At 35.2% G+C, this 20,656-nt stretch overlaps 1 protein-coding gene across 1 annotated transcript in view; it reads left to right on the forward strand.

Annotated features, from left to right (window-relative positions):
- The first annotated feature begins 384 nt into the window (after nt 1–384).
- LOC135079253 (tumor necrosis factor alpha-induced protein 8-like protein) overlaps nt 385–20,656 on the forward strand; it is a 45,836-nt gene continuing 25,564 nt past the window's right edge. The window contains exons 1-2 of the mRNA XM_063973846.1: nt 385–703; nt 19,886–19,949. Coding sequence (XP_063829916.1) covers nt 19,940–19,949 — 10 coding nt within the window. The 5' untranslated portion in view covers nt 385–703; nt 19,886–19,939. The remainder of the gene's footprint in view (nt 704–19,885; nt 19,950–20,656) is intronic.

Genomic DNA, 20,656 nt, shown 5'->3' on the forward strand with positions numbered 1-20,656 from the left:
AATAAAAATAAAGCGATGTCAAATACTGGCAGCCCTACTTCTAGTCTATGGTTAAAATGTTACCAGGTTTTGTAAAGTAGCTAAAATACGGGTAAATTAATAACGCTTCGGGCCTAGACAAAAAATACTTTTATATAAATACAAACAAAACAACTTCGCGTTCCGTAATGCTGCTACTGAGAAAAATTATAACCGTACCGTGAATTATATTTATGCTATTTTAATAGCATTCTAAATACATAATATTATTGAAATACGAGCTTTTAGGTCCTCTTAAAACTTTGAATAATAAATATTACCCCAGAACTTTGAGAAATACATTTGGAGCTTTTACGGTTGGGCATGGCAGCACTGAATCAACTTCCGGATTTTGTCGGGCGGGCCGATATGTCTCGTAGGCCCAATCAAAATCATTCAGCTCGGGTAGCAAGTGGGCGCTGACCAAACAGTGGATCCGCTTTGTTTGTTGCGCGAAATATTTACAAAATTCGAATTTATAAATTATTGACTGAACATAAATGGCCTGTAACTGTTTTGAAATTATATTAGATAGACCGTGAGATACCTTGTGTGTAATTATTGACTTTATTACTAATTGCCAGTGCGTATTTTGTGGTTAAAATGACGGCTTCTACTATGATTGAGCTGGAGTCCTGGATAATCTACCAGTGTGTCCTGAATGAATGCCATGTCTCAAGCAACTGTGAGTATCTATTCTTAACGCTGATATGTATCAGCATTAATTAATTCAGCTTCTAACAATAGTGCTATTGTTTTTGTATGTTTTGATAAGAAGAACTCCTAATTAATTTTAATGATCCCAATTGAGGTAGGTAGATAAACAAAAAACTATTAATAATTTGGAAGTTTTTTAGAACCGTAGTTAACGATACATACGCAGTGCAAAATAATTAATTTAAAGAATAAGAATTTGATTTTATAAAAAAAATCCATTAGCTATTAGGTATAATAAATAATTATTATAATTCAAAATAAATTATATGTACTTTTAATTTCTTTACTCCTTGTTTTGCCAACCGTAAACATTTATATAAATTACTTTACGTCCACTCACTACCTTCTAATTAATAGCTTTTCCCTAATTAGCTAATGACCTATGCAATCCTAATTAATATTATAAATACTAACTTTCACTTCACTTCATGGAGGTCACTTACAATAATGATGATGATGATAATTTGGAACATTTACCTCGACCGTGGAATCAAAGCCGGGACCTTACAGATTGGATGCGCGTGCGCCGCGCTATCGTAACATTTAGGACAGTAAAAACCTTGATATGTATGAATTATTATAAAAAATTTAAGAAATGGCCTAAGGAAGGCGGGAATCGAAACCACGAATTAAGTACCTGTTTATCTGTTATTTTGCTACAATATTTGTTGAAAAACTTCATGTTATTGTTTTCGTTGAAACTTAAATTGGAACATTACTATTAGCTGTATGAAAGGTTAATCAATTCCGAAAGGAAATTACTAAGAAAATTATTTATCTTTTAAGAACGGTACACGTCAATGAGTCCAAAACGATTAGTCATAGAACTGTGCTATTATGACTCATTAAGGAGTTGGTCTAAGAACTAAAATAAACACGAAACAAAAGACGTCTGCTTTGAAGCTTGCATTTGGCGGGTTATCGTGCGGTTCAATTACTGTTAATTGCTATAAGTGCGCACACGCAGCTCTCTGTCGCGGTGCAATGGGGCTCGGAGAAACACTCATTTGAATACGTTACAGTATTATTTCTCTAATTGATGGAGCGATTAGAATCTTCCAACGCATAGAGCCTGCTATTGACAAAATACACGTACAAAGGTCTCTATCTCAGTCCACGTTAATCATAATTAGTACCTACATAGTTCACTATTGCTCATATGTCTCCCCTGCCATTTTACCGTCTTTGGCTTGTCGCATCTACCTACTGGGAGTGAAATTTCGCTAGTATTGTCGATCGCGGTCTTAATTTAATCTTTTATAATATTAACCTGACATAGATTTTATTAAAAGCCATAATACTTGATACAAATGGATACTAGAAATCAATTTATTCTTTTCCATTACCTATCATCGCGCCCCTGCCGCCATTAAAGGTCAAAGAACTTAATTAATTACGAGTATCTAAATATTATCTTTTCGCGTAGAACTTTCGTTTAGTCCCACGAACTCCTTTAGCCTTGTGAAGATTATTCTTCATTAATTATTAAAAACAAAATTAAATCCTTTGAAAGAAAGAAACATCAAACGAAGATGAAACAGAGCCTCTTTAATTAAGTATTTTGACTGGAATGTAGAGCACTGACCTTGGAAACTTCAGAATACTTAAGTGCCGTACCTACTTACTTAATTTAAATTACTGAAATCTAGTAAACTTAGGGAACAAGATGTCGAAGTTATGAACGTTGTAATTAAGTGATCCGATCCTGTCTGTGAATCCTATTTAAAAAAAAAAACAATCTAATTATGTTTATTAATCATAACTATCTCTTTAATATAAAACTCTTTTTCAAGGCAGTACCAACAGAACATTTCTGCCCCAACAACCTTAACAATAATGCAGTAAGTCCTGCCTATTATTCTCAGATTTCCACTTCCTAAAGCCGCTTTTGAGTTAAATATGTGGCGTACTTCCCCGCAAATAAACAAAAAACAACAATAATTACACAAAGGTGGGTAGGGTAGGCAGAGAATCGATTGTCTTGTCACGCATACAGGAGCCGCCCAAGGTCGTGTCTTACGGCTTTAACGTTCATAACAACACAGGTATCCTATTTTTTAGAAGTTCTTTTTAATGTTGTTTTCTTTTTGCAGAAAGGACGGTCTTAACTCAAAAATATTTTAGATCGGGCTCTCTCTATATCTAATGTCGTCTTGAATTTCCTAAAAAATATCAAAATATGCTAGGTTATTAAAGCTACAGACTACACCGTATTAAAATTGTTTGAATCTGAACTTATAATTTTATTTATTTTTAACGAAATCGTATGTTTCTTACAGTATCAACGTAATACCCCTGTATTTATTGATTATTTGTGGATCTCATTTCTAAATCCATGAAAGCACAGACACAAATTACACTTTCAAGATCGCCGACATCAAAGTGAAATATTTAACTTTTGATGCTGACTCTACCACCTCAATCTTACAGTTCGTAGTTTCACTAGTAACTGATAACAGATGTTAGCAACCCACCTTTACTTAGCAACGATAGATTCTAATCTACTGAGGTTCCCCTCAGAACTCCTTCAGTCGAATAAACTTCCATCTTCGAGGACGCTGAAATCAAACCCTCTTCGGAGATAATTTGGCAGCTGTCTGAGGAATTTAATACCTTCGAGATGCCTAAGTGATTACGAAGTTATAGGAACTCGTGAACGGCGGGATGAATCGAGATTTATAATTAATTTCGTCATGACTGTCCAGGGTTAAAGATAAAAATCGATCGTTGTATTTGAAAGTATTTCCTAATATCGGTTTCATCTCACTGTAATACGAGTAGTAGTCTATAAAATAGACTGACTCACGTTTACGTGAAGTTTTCTGTAAGTTCATGTTAATATTTACTCATTCCAAGCCCGTAAAGGGTCACAAGTTACACATTAAGTACATACGAGCATGAAACGTCGCTCATAACTCTACAAACTTAAGCATAGAGTCAATTCTGTGGTTCATGCCCGTATTATTAAACCATACATACTCAAATATAACTCTACATTCAAAAATATGTAATATTCAAGTTTTTCGGTTTAAATATTGAAATGTTCAGGCATCAATTGAGAATTGTTAAGTGCTATATCGTCAATGTACCTAATTAATACTCGTATACTATATTGTTTACGTACGTTTACGGGCTTCGAATAAGTAAATATGTATTACATTAACCTACTTACGTAAAGCTTCACGTATTCGTAAACCAGCTACATATGTATTAGGTATATAGTGTATCATTGTGGATAGAATATTAAATAGCTCTAGCAGGTATGGAAAACATCCTGAAATAAGCCTGATAGTAACACAGCAAAAACATCGCAAACAATGGAAAAAAATAAAATAAATAGTGTTAACAGTCATAATATAGCAGTTAGCTAGAATTGGTAGAGCGTGTACTACGAAGATGAGTTATCCCCTAGAAATAAGTGTAAATATTTGACTAAAACTAATTTAAGACTAAACCAAAACCAATATAGAGCCAATAGGTTTGGCGAATCCGTCAATAGTAAACTCATTCCCTGGCCAAGGCTGATGTTCCCGGCAATTCGAGTGTTTGCCACCCTCGAATCTGGCCGCAAGGGAATGTGGGAGACGGCTACTGCAGAATTAAAGATTCAGGTCGAGTAACTAACGAACAAATAGAGGATCAATAGCACTAGGCATTAGTGGAGACATTAAAACCACAAAAGTACTTTTAAGGACACGATAACCTTTTTCCAAAAGTTCGTTCAGTGTTGTCACTTATTAGGACATTGGGTAGCCCGCATTAATTTAGTTTTTTTTTTCAGAAATAGGTACTTCACTTTGCAGTGATTTTTTAAACCTTTCAAAGTCAGGATAAAAACCATCCTATAATTTCTCTTGGATCTTAATCTTACAAAATTGCATCTGAATCGGTTCCTAGGTGAAGGCGGGACAAGGTAACATACAGACAGTCAAAATTGGCTTTACATAACATACATAATAAATGTAATTAATTTCGAGAAGCCTATGTTCAGCAGTGGATGTCCTATGGCTGAAATGATGATGATGATGAAAGCTATAGCACCGTTATTCACCAGAAGTTTACCAAACTATACTCGCGTAGCTATAGAGTAGAGATTATAGAGTTTATTCAAATCAACTTGAAGTCCATGGCAGTGGGCGGCTATTTATTTGTTGGGGTGCCGTCGGAATGTAGAGTATGGGCAAGGTCACGGCTGTGTGTTCTAGGCTTTATCGGAATACGTGTGGAACAGCCTTGCATTCCCGGGCGTGTGTGGATGCCTTTATAGACGTCATTTGGCGTAATGAAGGGACTTCATTTGGACCCTATCCTTTATGGCGCCCGTTGTAATTTCATCTGGGGTGTTTTAATATTTTATCAGCGTGCAGCCATTGCAAAATCTAATTTCTGTGTTATTACTAATGATATGAAGATTTAATAGTAAGCTAGCTAAATTGCTTCGACTTACAAATAAAAATTCTAAGCTAGAGATGAATATGCCTGCGGGTAGAATAGGTTTATACTAGAGGGCATTCGTTCTGCCGCACAACACAATTTATTTTACGCGTGGTGGGTACAGTTTCAAATAGTTTCAATCACAAATCATGACCCCAGAGCCTAATAGGACCTGTCATTTCAAAAACGTGTAGCACAGAGCCACAGCTGCGAGCTAGTTTGCATTTTATTTCTAGATAGAGTCGCTATTTGTATGTATATGTTACGGGCAAAGTGATAAATGTGAAAATTATGAATAATCGCCGGTTATTATGAATAATTACCGCATGATTTGGTAAATGTGATTAATATGAGGTCATTTATGTGTGTATAAAACTAAATAGGCGGCTTAGGGGTGGCCCAAGGGCCACCCCCGCCGCACCTTAACCTATTTTTCACTTTAAATCAAAACATTATGTTATTGGCATCATGGAAAAGTAATATTATGCAAGAAACATTCCAAACTCATTATGCCAAATGATATTAATATATGATATCAAAACGTTCAAAAAGGCTGTACACGAGCACATACACAAGATGTTGTACTCTTTTATGAAATTTGTTAGTACTAAGGTTGAATTATTAAATAATCACTGTTAAATGTGATTAATTTATCACTTTTACCGCGACTGTCGATAATTATTCATAATAACCGGTTATTATTAATAATTTTCAATTTATCACATTGACCGTAACATATATTTGGACACTGGTTTTGCATCCTCATTGGTATAGAACACCAAGAAATTGATTTGTCTGTTTATACGCATGTAGATTCTTAACCTCGTCTTAAAAAAGGCAAGCTTCTAACAATGAGTTCTTTAGCATCGCTCGCAGGAAGGCAGGTGTTGTGCCAGCTGTTCCATAAACGTAACGGTCGACTCGTGCGCACCCTTCGTGTGTCACTCCTGAATGAAGTGCTCTTTGCTCTTATAAATAAAGTTCAAAATTGAATGGTTTCTCGTCACACCTGGCTGCGTACTTGTCCTTTAGAATTGCAAGATAAGGATAGAGTTGGTATGAGAAAGTATGGAATATTAAATTATTTACTGGTTTTAAAAAAAAAATTCTAATTACAAGTTTAATTAATTTATTGTTAATAGTAAGATTCCCCGTGGCCTTAGGTTTAATGGCAGTGGTTTTATTGCAACATTATTACGCATAATTTGATAATTGGTCTATTATCTAAGTACCTACATATTTATAAGAGAATAAATCTCCAAAATATAAATCAGTCCAAGGATTGGTAAAGACAATCATGTTTACAATTACCGTGAGTATGATATTAGTAAATTCTTTTGTTTCAAATACCCAATTCAAACACGCTCTATATTGACGATGTAATGGTATAAATAAAACACTGCATTGTACCGCGTTGACTCAGCCCATGATAAGTCCACTAGGGATTGTTGTGAGTTATCAATATTAATAAAATGTCTGCCTTATTAGACGCATTCGTTGGCACGTAATGCATGATTAAGTATGTTGGATAATACTTGCGCATGCTTTAAATTAGTCGTAGAACAGAAAAGGTGAATTAGGTATGTTTTACATAGAGTTTGAGATTGGCAGCTGAGTTTGGGTTGGTCGATTTCTCTTGATTAGCAATAATGGAAAAGAATCTGATTGCACACATAGATAATTTTATTTACTTCTCTTGTACAAAATAAGCATACAAAGCACCGAAGCTTTCTCCTTCTTCCTTTTCACTCTTATGACAATTTTCGTTTCCTTACACGTCATTCGGTGCCGGTTATATTTTAGTACACACACTACTCACTACTAGTCACACTTAAATAAATTAGTTATTGTAATCATCAACACCATCACCATTTTAGCCACAGGACGTCCACTGTTGAACATAGGCCTCCCCCAATGATTTCCACATCGCTCGGTTGGTAGCGGCCTGCATACAGCCTTCCTGCTACCTTTATGAGGTCGTCGGTCCACCTTGTGGGTGGACATCATCGTAATGTTGTAGTGGATTTGTTTCTGGGTCCATTGTTCTCAGTTGCTGTTGTTTAGAAGGCGACATTTGTTTTACAATTTTTTTGTTAGAAACTAAGTTTTTAGTACTTTTTATTGTAATTAAGTAATCGGTGTTTAAAAAAGTTCATAGCATCTCCACAATTCCATAAACATGTAGAATGTTGTAAATGTAAAATTATGTTGCCGTTGATGATGAAGCGTGGCATGCGGCCGGTCCGGTCCGACCGTTAACGTCTGACTTTTTGTCGTCTGTACACACGAGAATGATAATTTTACCGAATTCTTCATTACTTAGTGGTGTGATTTGTGTTGAGATTTGCAAATAATTTTGTTGAATTTTTCACGATACGAGATTAATCCGAATCTCAAATTAAAGGATTATTATGACTGGATTATTTACGAGTATGGTTATGGTAGTGTTTATGACGTTCGTTGTTACCTTTTTATGGTATTGTTATCTATAGTTTATAAATAGAGTAATTGTAACACATACGAATTGTGACGATATAAATACATTATGACAAATTCCTTATTTTCCTCTTTCATGGATTAAAATAGAACTTTGAGTTTTGTCACCAATTACGTGGATAAGCACACACCGTCAGTTAATAAGTTTAATTATACTCGTACATTAATCTACGAGTAACAACCAACTTGTGAAACCAACGTCCTATTTATTCTAGACCCTGAATCATAGAGTATTTCAGTATGACACAAGCTAATCCACCAGTTATAAATAGATTTATTTTCTTTGAAATACTGAACCAAAAGCTTTTAAGTACAAAATGTTATTACACTATAAAAGAATATCTAGATGATAAAATAAGATGAGTCTATTAATCTAATAATTAAAAAAGCCTCCTCTCTTATATTTTATATTTTAAATTGCAGCGCCCAACAGGGTCCATAATTAACTGTATTATCACACTGTAACACCTATATTACCTACTATGTATTATGGAAGCAATAAACATTTGAGTATTGAGTATTGAAAACAATTAATCATCATTGGAGTGTAATTTTGAATATGCTAATTCTTTGTATTAGTTCACAAAGCGAGCGAGTGAATGGATGAAATAATTTTGGCGTCAGATGTGGATAACGCAGTCTATAAGACTACTAATCACACATTCTTAACGCACTTGAAATTTAACTTTTGGGGAAATAATCTATACCTACGAGTATAAAAGCGAAAGGTCACTTATTGACTGACTCACTCATCACGAAATCTCAGTAAGTAACTACATGTGCTAGGAGTCTCAAATTTTGCATGGGGGTTCCTTTTAGAACGTAGGTGCTCACTAAGACGGGATTTTGCGAAATTCAACCCCTAAGGGGGTAAAACGGAATTCACGCGCACGAAGTCGCGGGCGGCAGCTAGTTTAGAATAATTCAGCTATCAGACTAGGTACGAAATATTCCCCTGCAACCTTAGAAATATTATTGTACATTAATAATAATAGGTATGCGATGACGCAATTCACTAAAATAGACTCCTATAAACATTCACATGTAGATGTAATACTCGTAGATGAGGATATTATATCAAAACTTCCTTATTTATGCCGGCTCTTCTTGCATTGTACAGTAAATTTAGTGTATCGTGTACAAAGGACACGTCAATTTATGTCGTTGTAATAAAATGTATGGTGAACAAAAATGTAGAGTCTTATGGGCCGTCATCTGTCTGAGCTTCCAATAATTAAAATCATACATTATTCAGATTCATGAATAGATCTTCGTAAAAAGACACTAATTCAACGTCAGTTTTGCTATTGTTTTTTCCATTCACACTCGAATTGGCCACTTAGGCGCGTGCGCACTGGTGACTCTTTTGTCGCTCGCGGTGACAGTAACTATCACGTAATGTGTATATCTGTTATTTAATTTTTAGTGTTAAGAGTCGAAGAGAAGTTTGGAAGAGCAGTCGCCCGGCAAGCGGAAGGTCGTGGGTTCAATTCCCGCCTTAGGCAGTTCGATTTTTTCAAGTTATTTATAATTTTCAAAATATGTATATCTGTTTCTTTTGCACCATTATAAACAGAAAAAGAGAGATACTGTCACGGTGATTAAATTCACCCGTGCGCGTGCGTCGTTAGGACCTTTCTATTGGTAAGGCTTTAAACTCTGTAGGCCGAATGCCAAGGTCGAAACCGTCTAGACAGGCATAACATGAGCGAAATGTTTTGCATGTAGGTAGAAAACTAGTTTTACCTGTTCTACTTTCATGGCACTAGCTAAAATTTCTAAAAAACTATTTATAAGTAGAGTTTTGGGGACAAACGAGTTAGTTTAAATTAGTTTTTATACTAATAGGTGTTGCTGTTTCCAGACACATTATGCATAATGATATCAGACAGACTTAAACGGAGATGATACTAAAGCTTTTAAGACCTACGTGGATATTTTGTAAAAGCTAAGTAAAGAGGCATAAACTTCAATCTTTTTAATCGTTTGTTCATCATACCAATTCTGATTAAGGTTATGGGCCTCAGCAATATTTTTTTTGACACGACTATTTTGGCAACAAGAATCGTTACAAACTCATGATGAAATATTGAGTAATATTTCAATTATTCTTCTAGAATTTACAAAGTTTTTGGCAACCTTTAATTTACGAGAGAAGCAACTTGATGTGTGACCCAATATAGCAATAAACAAGTTCACGTGCACCGTAATAATAACGGCGTTTCGGACACGCGCTCGCGCACCGGATTCGGTTAATTCGTTTTTTAAATGATGTGAAACGGCCAGTGTTATTGTCACTTAAACGGTGAGGTCAACTGTGGAGTCTATATTTAGGTTTCTGTATGCTACTAGAACGTTTTATTGTCACACCGCGTGCACCGTCATCATGTAGAGTTTGATTCTATCGATCCGGAGGTCTCGGGTTTGATTCCCAAGTAGCACACAAACTTATACACTGTTTTAATAATGTTTAGAATGATAAATGAAAAAGGTTTTGAGGAAAAATAAATTTTGAATCACGTTGTTGAAACCTTAATTGGAAAGTCTTCCTGTTCATGCAAAATAACAAGCAAAGATAACGAAGATAGATCACGTCCAATCGCTACTCGTATATCCAGCGGAAAGCCTTATATCAATCTCATTTTCTGTTATGAAAAGTGTCTCTACCTTCGCAAATTGATCATTGTGTGTTGATTATGAGCTACTCATATGAGTTATACAATAAGTGGCTGAGCAACCTGATCAGGCGTCGTCGCCGCAACGCCGACTTGTCGCCGACTATCGGGTTACTTGAGTCGATTGACGCACAGTTCCGCTTTGATTGATATAAACCATATTAATAAGTGAAATACCCTTGCTCATTTTATACAGCGCTATCTAGTCTCAAAGGAAGCAAAATTTAAATAAGTCCTAATCACAAAGGCGTGGTCCAAAATAAGTATGTTTGTATTGTGCGGAGATCGAAACTGTTTCCCGTGCTTTATTATGTATAGTGCGGTTCTCAAACCTCCAGGTAAAAAAGTCGTCAATAGCAAATGTAAATAAATTGAATATAATGTGTAAAAAAGCTACTTTTAAAGTTGAGTTGGTTAGAACATAATGTATATTTTGAGACGTACTTGCCGTCACGTAGGTACGCTGTGACCCTGTTTTGGCTTTTGATCCATAAAAAAGTTTTTCATAAAGTGTGACACAATTATGCTAATAACATCAGATTTTCCTGTTTAATCTCTCGTTGGAATTGCTCTGGCTTTTTGATACATTTTGAACTCAAAGTGCCCTACTTTGAAGGCAATTATAGCTCTCGAAAACATCTCCCGTTGCTTTATGTAACGTAATTGATAAATTTGTAGCCCTCGTTTGGCCTACAACGTGATCTTGCTTTGACCTGTTTTTCTTTTATTTCTACACGTGTTCCTGTTCCCTTTGGGTTTGTGTTGAAACACTTACCAACGATGGGAATAAATTGTAATTGGGAGTTTTCTTGAAAGGGGTAAGCTGTTGAATAAGAATTGATGTGATTTGTAAAGTGCTTTGGAGAGTAATATTATTGAGAGTGCTGCGAAATAAATGTAATGGGCACATTAGTAGATTCCTTTCTATTCTGTGATTCTTTTTAACTCGACGTCCGTATTTATAAGCCGACGCAATAGAAATTCGAGCGTTTCGTAAATTATGGTTACCTAATCTAGATTATTTTTATTCATTTCGAAGATAAGTGAAATTTTAATTGCACTTTCGGAAAGTTATTTGTCTAAACTATTACCAAATTCAAATATGCAATAAATAGGTTACTTAGGTATAACCCACTGACTTAGCAAATTATAAAGAAGCAACCTGTATATTTATTCATTGTACATTCTGATATTTGTCATTGGATTTAACACACTACGACAGCGGTGTAAAGTCCACAAAAAGCTCACACTCTGGTCACGAAGTAACTTGGACGACAGGATGTTAGTTAAAATGTCCAAGACAACTTTGTCACGAACTTTTGAAGATGTAAGTAAATGGATAAAAATGGTACAGCGTAATGCTATATTTTTACCAAATGAATATTGCAAATACCTACGGACTCCTTTTAGATATTTTTAGGTTGGAGTTAGGACTAATTTCACAAACACTGTGAACATTTTCATAAGCAGCTTGTCTACTTTTCATGTCAATATCTTTATCAATTTATGCGTCCACATTAAGCCGTGGGAATATCTAATCTCTAGATCAGCTTTTCCCAATCTAGTCTGAGGTCTCAGGTTATTAAGCAGGCATCTTAATAATCTGCCTGCATAAAGGATTAAATACATCCGCTCAAGTAACGGTACCTATCAATGCGGACAAAATTTGCGTTCGATTCCAAGATTGCAAACTCTATCGCTACATTAGGTAATGGATAATAATTTCTAAAAGTCTAATGAAGCTGGAAACCAGTAAATCTCTTCTACATTATACTCATTGAACAATGAACATTATCAATTTTAAAACATTAAAGAACATTTGGGAGAGAGTCAAGCATGTTGGATGCGGGCAGCGCTGGACCGATCGTTGTGAAAATCCTTGGGGAAGGCTCTTGTCCAGCAGCGCATGTAGTTTGGCTGAAACGAACGAAGAGAGTGGTACAATTTTGACAGTCTTAATCGCCTTGTACTACCATTTCTTGCGGACAGAAAAGGGTACCGCAAAATAACGAAAACTGGAGTGAAATAACGAAAACTGGAGTGGGGTCGTTGTGCTCAGACAAGATAATAGGAATTGATACATACTAGATGTCTGAGGCTTACTGAAGCACTGGTTTCTGGTAGCAACGGAGTACTTTTAGAAACCAATTAGGGAGGTTATTAAGGAAACGATCGTCTAGACTTTGGGAACTATATTTTTGGGATAAATTCTTGTGAAATTGAACAAAGACATTTCGGAATTGCTCAGAATTCTCCAGGGTTATTTATTTGTCGCTGTCAGGATGTCGCTAGGCATGTTTTAAATTGCAAACATTTATTCCTGCTCTCTGCTAATATTAAAACGGGTAATTATGGTATCATATTACAGGATGTGATCTGAAGCTGATCGATGTAAGAATTATCAATATCTAGCTGGATTATATTTACTAAGGAATTTATTAGTCTCCCGGATGCAATGTAGTGTAGTGGCGTATCTTGATAAGCGATATTGGATGTTACGGAAAAAGACAGAAAGACTAGAAATCAACTCACTTCGTGTAGTAAAAGTTTTGAATTATTTATAGTCAAAGCCTATGGTTCTTTAATCTGACATCAAGTAAGTAATTATGGTAATAAGTGCTATTACGTAATATTAAAATAATATAATATACCTAATAACTTTTTACAAATAATGATAAATCTACAGTAAACAATAATAATGTACCTATTAGAAAAATTGTCGCATGATGTGGTCATGAGGTCTTCAACCGATAAAATGACAAAAACTTGCAACAAGAAAGTTGACCTTTTGTGAGCGACTTAAGTTTAATTCACACAGTACAGGCTTATAATTATCATAGTATTATAAGAATAGTTGCAATAACACTTTGACCAATCATGGTCTATTTAATTCATAATATAAGACTGATACAAATCCTCCATTTCCCTCTGGTCAATTAGAAGGTCGTGCTTCTGCAGTGGAGACTAAGTGACCTGATGATGATGAAGACTGACCAGCAGGCAATGAAGACTTCTTGCACAACGGAATGTTACGTTACTGTCCCCCAGCAACGTCCTAGGCCGAGGTCCGAGCCCCACTATGAGGCGCCCTTAAGCTCGTTGCTTAAATTCGGCGTTTACCCGTGGTCCCCCCAACATGTCCCCCTGGTGGGTCCACGGGTAATTTTTTTTACCCGTTGTCCCACCGTTCTGAACAGTGTTTGCCAGTGGGTCTACGGGTAATTTATTTTAACCATGGTCCCACCGCACTAAGTGGCAAACATTGCATGTCACCTATGTCTGGGATGAAATATCAAACGCCGAGAAGGATATGAGTGACTTTAACCCACATGTGTGATGTGAAGATAGTATAAAGATATTATAGTGCCATACCTACCTATAATTATTTTCTATCGTTCGTTTCAGCCAAATGACGTCCACTGCTGGACAAAGGCCTCCCCCAAGGTTTTCCACAATGAACGGTCCTGCGCTGCCCGCATCCAGGCTCTTCCCGCGACCTTTACCAGATCGTCGGTCCACCTAGTAGGAGGCCTGCCCACGCTACGTTTTCCAGCCCGTGGTCGCCACTCGAGAACTTTCCTGCCCCAACCCCAATTATTTTCTATATTAATTATAGATTTTTTTATAATATTATAGATACCTAGGCTAGGTGACAAGCAATGTTTGCCACTTAGTGCGGTGGGACCATGGTTAAAATAAATTACCCGTAGACCCACTGGCAAACACTGTTCAGAACGGTGGGACAACGGGTAAAAAAAATTACCCGTAGACCCACCAGGGGGACATGTTGGGGGGACCACGGGTAAACGTTTGAGATTGAGAGCCATCTGCGCTCACCTATTGCCTGGTGAAGCTGAGAAAGCCGCTCACAGTTATCAGCACAGTCTGTAAAAAAAAAGAACAACGAAACGAATTTAATATTACTTAGTTTTATGCCTATCTATTATGAAGAGCGATTGTCCCTGGCACCACGTGGTAGCTTACGAAACATGTTTCTAGCAGTCACACTCACACAGTTATTGTTTTATGTCTCTCACGATTTTACTCGCGAAAGCGGCTGATACATTTTTATGATTATTGTTTCATATACCCACAGACATCTGTTTCCGCGGCGCAGGAGTTACATGACTGCTGTTTACCTAATGGGCGAAAGTTGTATTGTCATTTAATTACGGTCTATTTATTGGTTATCAGTTTATTTACTTGTAGAAGTTTCTTACCATTTAATGTTTAAATTAGTCATGTTTTATAATATAACTTAAGCTACATACAGCACAGTGAATCGCGATAAAACATACCTAAATTCCTATTTATAAAGTGCATTTTGGTTGTTGTCATCTCTTATTTGTCAATATTTCTCATTGTTTATCCTCTAAACGCTGTTTGTTTACTGTATTTGTCATTTTATTAGTATTGAAATACCTATATCTATGTATTTATAGAATAGCAGAATAGGTATAATAGTTCAGTTCTGGTTGAGAGGTTTGTTGACGACATTCTATATTACTTACTCACATAATCCATTATGTAATGTAATAACCTTAATAAATAAATTAAAATCGACGACCTCGAATCGCATTCGTCAGAGCCATAGCATAATTTCGCCGAAGACGCAGCAAAAAGCTCGCTAAAACATCACGAGTGCAACGACCCTGTTTACAATACCTAACCAGATAATAACCTAATACCGGTTGCAGGTAATCTTTTAATGCTATTTACCGGTACACTGGCTCGGAAACGGTGCGACCGGTTGGTTATTGGAATATTCTCACGCATTACGTTTCTCACCTCGTTTGCACCAAGCGATTTGTAATCGAGAATATCGAAAACATTTCAGTTTCTTCTACGGTCGGTTTGCTCGTTCATGCAAATTTATTCTAATAGATTGTTCTAATTAGATTCTGCATACTGGATTGATGTATTCAAATTAAAAACAGATTCCGTTAGTTTTGCGATAGCGTTTTATCGATGTCGTGGGTATTACCCGGATAGTGCAGTAATTTCATTGAAGTAAATTCCAGAGCATGTTATGACAGAAATAAATAAAAGTTAATTTTGCACTATCATTTTAACTGAAAGAACAAAGACAGAACAGTTTATTCCTTTTCCGAAGAAGAAACCTGTGTTTTTTCGATTTCTCTCTTTCGATGTTAATTTCATTTACCCAGAAATTATTTATGAAACATGCTTAACTCATCTTGAAGGCATTGCAAGTTATTCGAGCACTGTGGAAATAGTGTATAGTAGGTAAATCAAGGAAAAAGGAAAGGAAAATGTTAGCATTAGAATTCCGGGAAAGGGTGATATCAAATATGAGAAAATTGTCAGTTCAATGATACGTAACCCTACACTATTCAATTTACGCTTTCTTTTACGGATAAAAATATTTTTTATAGAGAGGAAGCGACCAGACGTAAAGTTGGAGTTATTGTGTTAAAGGCACGTCCTGTGATCAAAGGATTCACCCATGCTGTGTGTGACGTCATGCACATCAGACTCTACATTTTGATGCAAAATCAGTCTTATTACAAATACATAAGATACCACAGTGTTTAGCTTGTTGTGCAGTCGACAGCACGTCACACAGTAAATCGTTTCTGCATCTATTTTAATTAAATACGATGTTGACCTTTTAGCATCGTGTATAACCTAATTTAATGGTGATTGCTTGTACCTAGAATATGACTTGAATTCTTGAAGGGAGGGTTCAAAAAAGCTGAGTCCTCTTGAGAACTTAATACTTATACATACACTTTAAATTTTTACTTCTGTTCCAAAATGGAAGGAAAAGAAAGAGAACTGTAATAAATGAACTTTTATTTATTTCCAGAATCAAAAATAATAATGTAACAACAACAAAACAAGGAGTAAAGAATTATTTACACGTGTTTTTTTATACAATTACCTTATCGAGGCAATGTCAATGAGTTTGCTTAGCTTTTAGTCAAATAGTATTTTTATCGGACATGAATAATTTAGGTTTACTTTAAACGTAACTGATATGATACGAGGAGAGTAGGTTTTTGCGTATTTGCAACAATTTGACAAGGGTATAAATTAATGTAGAGACTGCGATTACAAAAAAAAAGTATTTAAGTATGTTATCCGTTGTCTAGTACCCATAGTACAAGCTTTGCTTAGTTTGGGACTAGAAGCGCAGTGTAAAATGTCTAAGAATATTTATTATTATTTATTTATTTATTTATTTTAATTAAAAGCAATACATTTCTATTTTTATTTATTTCATGCACAAGTCGTTTCATTTGGACTAGTTTCGCTGTTAAGATTCCTGCTTAAAAGCAAAAAAAATAATTAATTGATTAATAATATAAGATTTCATTTGATTCGTTTAGTTTTATAAAAACATCTCAGATAAAAGTTTTATAAAATAACGGCTTGTAGATTTGTTGGAATCATAATGATTCACTATTAAAATGCATCAGCATGTAGCTTGAAGTTAATTGAAATGAAAATATTAAACAGGGCAGATGTTTGAAGACGTCAGCAAAACATTTGCCGGTCGACCAAAAATAAGTAAAACGAACGAAGGATCGGTGTCGCGTTACGACACAAAATATCGCATGTTCTTACCACAGACTGAGTCATAGTGATGCATGTGCGTAATTCCTTCTTTTTCCTTGTAATTCCAATTAAAAATACAGAGTCACTCATTCTTTAAACTTTCTATGGCTACCTGGATGACATGGCATACCCCTCTACAATACTGTGTTGCTGTTAGTTGCGAGGTCGATTCTCGTCTGGGCAAATTGATGTGAGCATAAACCTTTCTATATTATGGTATGTGTATTTTCGTGATTATAGTGGGTTTTTCACTGGGTGTGGAGCCATTGTTGCAAAAATGTAATGTAAAATAATTTTTATATTCTGTGCATGCATACGAGTATACGTGAATAATAAATGAAGTAAAGCTCGTACAAGATACATAAAATAACTAAATATACACTATGTACAATTTACTGCAGATATCGCAAAAACCCGGAAAATTCCCGGTTTGCATCGTCTATCAATGTTGATACGGACACCTGTTGGAATCAGTGTAGTGTTTTGTTTTACCTATCAGTGGTTTTGAGAATCGTTAAAGCATCACGCGTGGGTTGGATTTCGTAGTTTGTAGTAAACATTTGGGAAACTATTCATCTCATTGACGGAAATAATTTATTGATTTATTTTTCTGAAACTTCCTATAAGTGTAATAAATAAATGAATGAAATTTCAAAGTTTACTAAAGAAATTTGGTGATAGAGTCCTGTAAAATTGCTTTTGCTAGATGATTTTATTTAATAAATTAGGAGAGCTATCGAAACAAAAACAAACTGCTATAAGCTGCTACTACCTACTAAAAGCAAAAAGGTGGAACATGCGTTTTCCTTATGGATGCCATTACAATTTGTTGGCTACCACAGTCTTAAGTTAAATAGGTAACCTACGTATTTATGAATGAAATATACATTGTAAAAATATTAAGCATACCATTCACTGACATATTTTAAAGACTGGTCATAGTGGTCATGCAGTGTACACTGCAGTGCACTGAAACAACATTCATTTTATTTATTTATTTATGTAAATCTAATTTGAAACTAAGGTGGAAGAGCGAGGTACTACCAACAGAAGAATCTAACGATTACTTTCTGGGAGGCCCCGGCAGCTTTATTGTAAAAGATTTACTGAAATAAATCAGTTTTTTTATTTTATTTCTCACATTCATTATTATTTTTAATAACATTTCTGACTATAGAACAGTTAAAATTAAGTCATCAAGTGACTCATTGTCCGAATCATCGACGCGCCCACAAGTTTGTTTGCACATGTGACTGTTATCGTGTTTGTTTTTTTGATCAAACGTTCTGGCCCTATTATAGTGATAATTTGTAATATCTACAGGTGCTTTATTTGAAGAGTTCATTATTTATTTACCACTGTGCTTTAATTATAAAACTATTTAAACTGACCAAAATCAACACCTGGTAAAGATACGTGAGCTAATTTAGTTGTAAGGTTTTCACATCTTTAAAAAGTTGAAGTAGACAGTTTACAAAAACATGATGTATTTAGCATTCCATTCACATACCATCACCTCGTAAGCACTGCCTTAATTTGGTCCAATAAAGAGGTTTACTCAGGCTACAAACTGGTTGACGACATGGACCCTACATTAGCCTAAAATCTGCATTCCGAAGCGAACTCAAAGGAAACAAGGTAATAGTGATGATGATAAACTTATATGAAATTAAGCCCAGGCGCACACCACCGATTTTTAGTTGGCCGATAGTTGGGCCCGATTCTAATTTGTATGGAGAATCGGGCGATACCAAATCGGTGTGATGTGCGCACTTTCATACATCTCCGTACTGATTAACAGCCCTACTCAACTGTTGGTCTTTGGATTGTCATTATTTTATTTTATTGATTAGGACACCCAACAAGACAACACGCATGCAAGAAAATTAATTATTATAACTTTTTAAAATAGCGTCTATTACCACAGATTAAGTTACTAATGAGATTACTCTATTACAATTAAATAAGATGCCTCAGTGCGTAGCTTGACATCTCTACCTAATTATTTTAAAGGCAAGAACATTTTTAAACGAATTAACTCGGCACTCAAGGCTTATCCAGCGTCGAGTGTGTTAATGATGATGAAACTACAAAAAATAACTTCTTATTTCCACACATAACATTTTTTGCAATCCAATGTGATTAATGATTGCACTTACACCCGATAAGTCATTCGCTCGTCCTCGTTTTGTTTTGTTCGGAGTTCAATAACCTTTAAGACCGGTTAATTTTGTAATTAAAAGTAAAATTCCACAGAACTCATTTAAATAAAACGTAACCTTGATTGTTTATTTGAACAACTCTAATGAGCATTGTTCCATATTGTTGTTTTGATGATAATAATGGATATTTGGTTTAATTCTATACTCTTACATTTAAATTATACGAAAGAAGATCTTTAGCCATTTTGAAAAGTATGCTAAAAATAAAAACACATAAGTAGGTACGAGAAATATTGTTAACCTCTAGACCGCGCAGATTATTATTGACAAAAAAGATTTCATCCACTCCTCTTTCACTATTTTGCTTCGAAACTTAAAAAAAGAAAAAAAGCAGTTCTATTTTTAAATTGTCCAACAAGCGACTAGATATTGCACCGCTCTGTGCATATGGTGTCAGCTTCAGGGCGCATTTTCTTTTTACTTTTTTTCCTGCCTGCGGCATCCGGCCCGCCACGCACATCCAGATAAAAGGATTTAAATATAGAACAGGGAAAACGGTAAACCGCAGAGCGCTATAATCGCTGCAGAGGACCATCGTAAACAAATGTATGGAAGGATGCGTGACGACGGTACAGGATTGTGTGTATTTATCTTCGTCATACATGAAATAAACGTTATTTTATTTCAATATCCTACCGTCTTTTATTTGGAACGTACTTTTTACGTTACTTTTTCCTGTTTTGCATTACTTTTGTTTTATTTTTGCTTTTTATTTACGTTTCTTTATTTTTTTCTTTACAGAAGCTGATCGGCTAGTGCGCGTTGTTAGTCTTCGTGTTGTTTTAAGTTTCCTCCATGGTTTCCTGTAAGTTTTATTTTATTTTTCTTATTATTTAACATTTTGTTATTATTTTAAATTATGTTTTTTATGTGCTAAGTTTTTTAAGGTATGACCTATTATTACTTCAAGTTCAGGATGTATTTATAGGTACTATTTAGACTTTGAGGTACTACAAAATACAGGTACTACACTTAAAGTAATGTTAAGAATCGTCATACACTCGAGGGTACAGTTTATTATTGTAACGTCTACAGTCCCTGTCATATCCATTACGAGCACACGCGTAAGTAGGGCTTTGTAATTTAATTTTGATGTTGGGTTCCGTATTTTACTTTACTTTCAGATTTTATTATAATTGAAGTAGGCATAGAGTAAGAAACTAAAGACTCGGTTATTAGGTTGCATTTAATTGAAATTGATCTTATAGTAATTTTACCGAGAAAATGGTACATACTGAGACTAATGACAAATGAAAATCAATAAATATAAAATAACTGTGTAAAACTGTAGAATTTATATAGATTTCAATCTCAGATTCTTCCAACTGCTGCGGTACATCAAGGAAAACAATGAAACTTAAACACTTGTAATAACATTAGTTTAGCAACATAAGTGTGAGATCTCAGATTTAACAAGCCATCTCAACCGAACACCCTTTTATTCAAAACGTAAAACGTTTCATAAAAGTCCAAATTCAAATCAAGAAGCAGAACTTATGCAAATAGCATAAG

The sequence above is a fragment of the Ostrinia nubilalis genome, chromosome 16 (genome assembly GCF_963855985.1).
Source record: "Ostrinia nubilalis chromosome 16, ilOstNubi1.1, whole genome shotgun sequence".
In the NCBI taxonomy this organism is placed as follows: domain Eukaryota; kingdom Metazoa; phylum Arthropoda; class Insecta; order Lepidoptera; family Crambidae; genus Ostrinia; species Ostrinia nubilalis.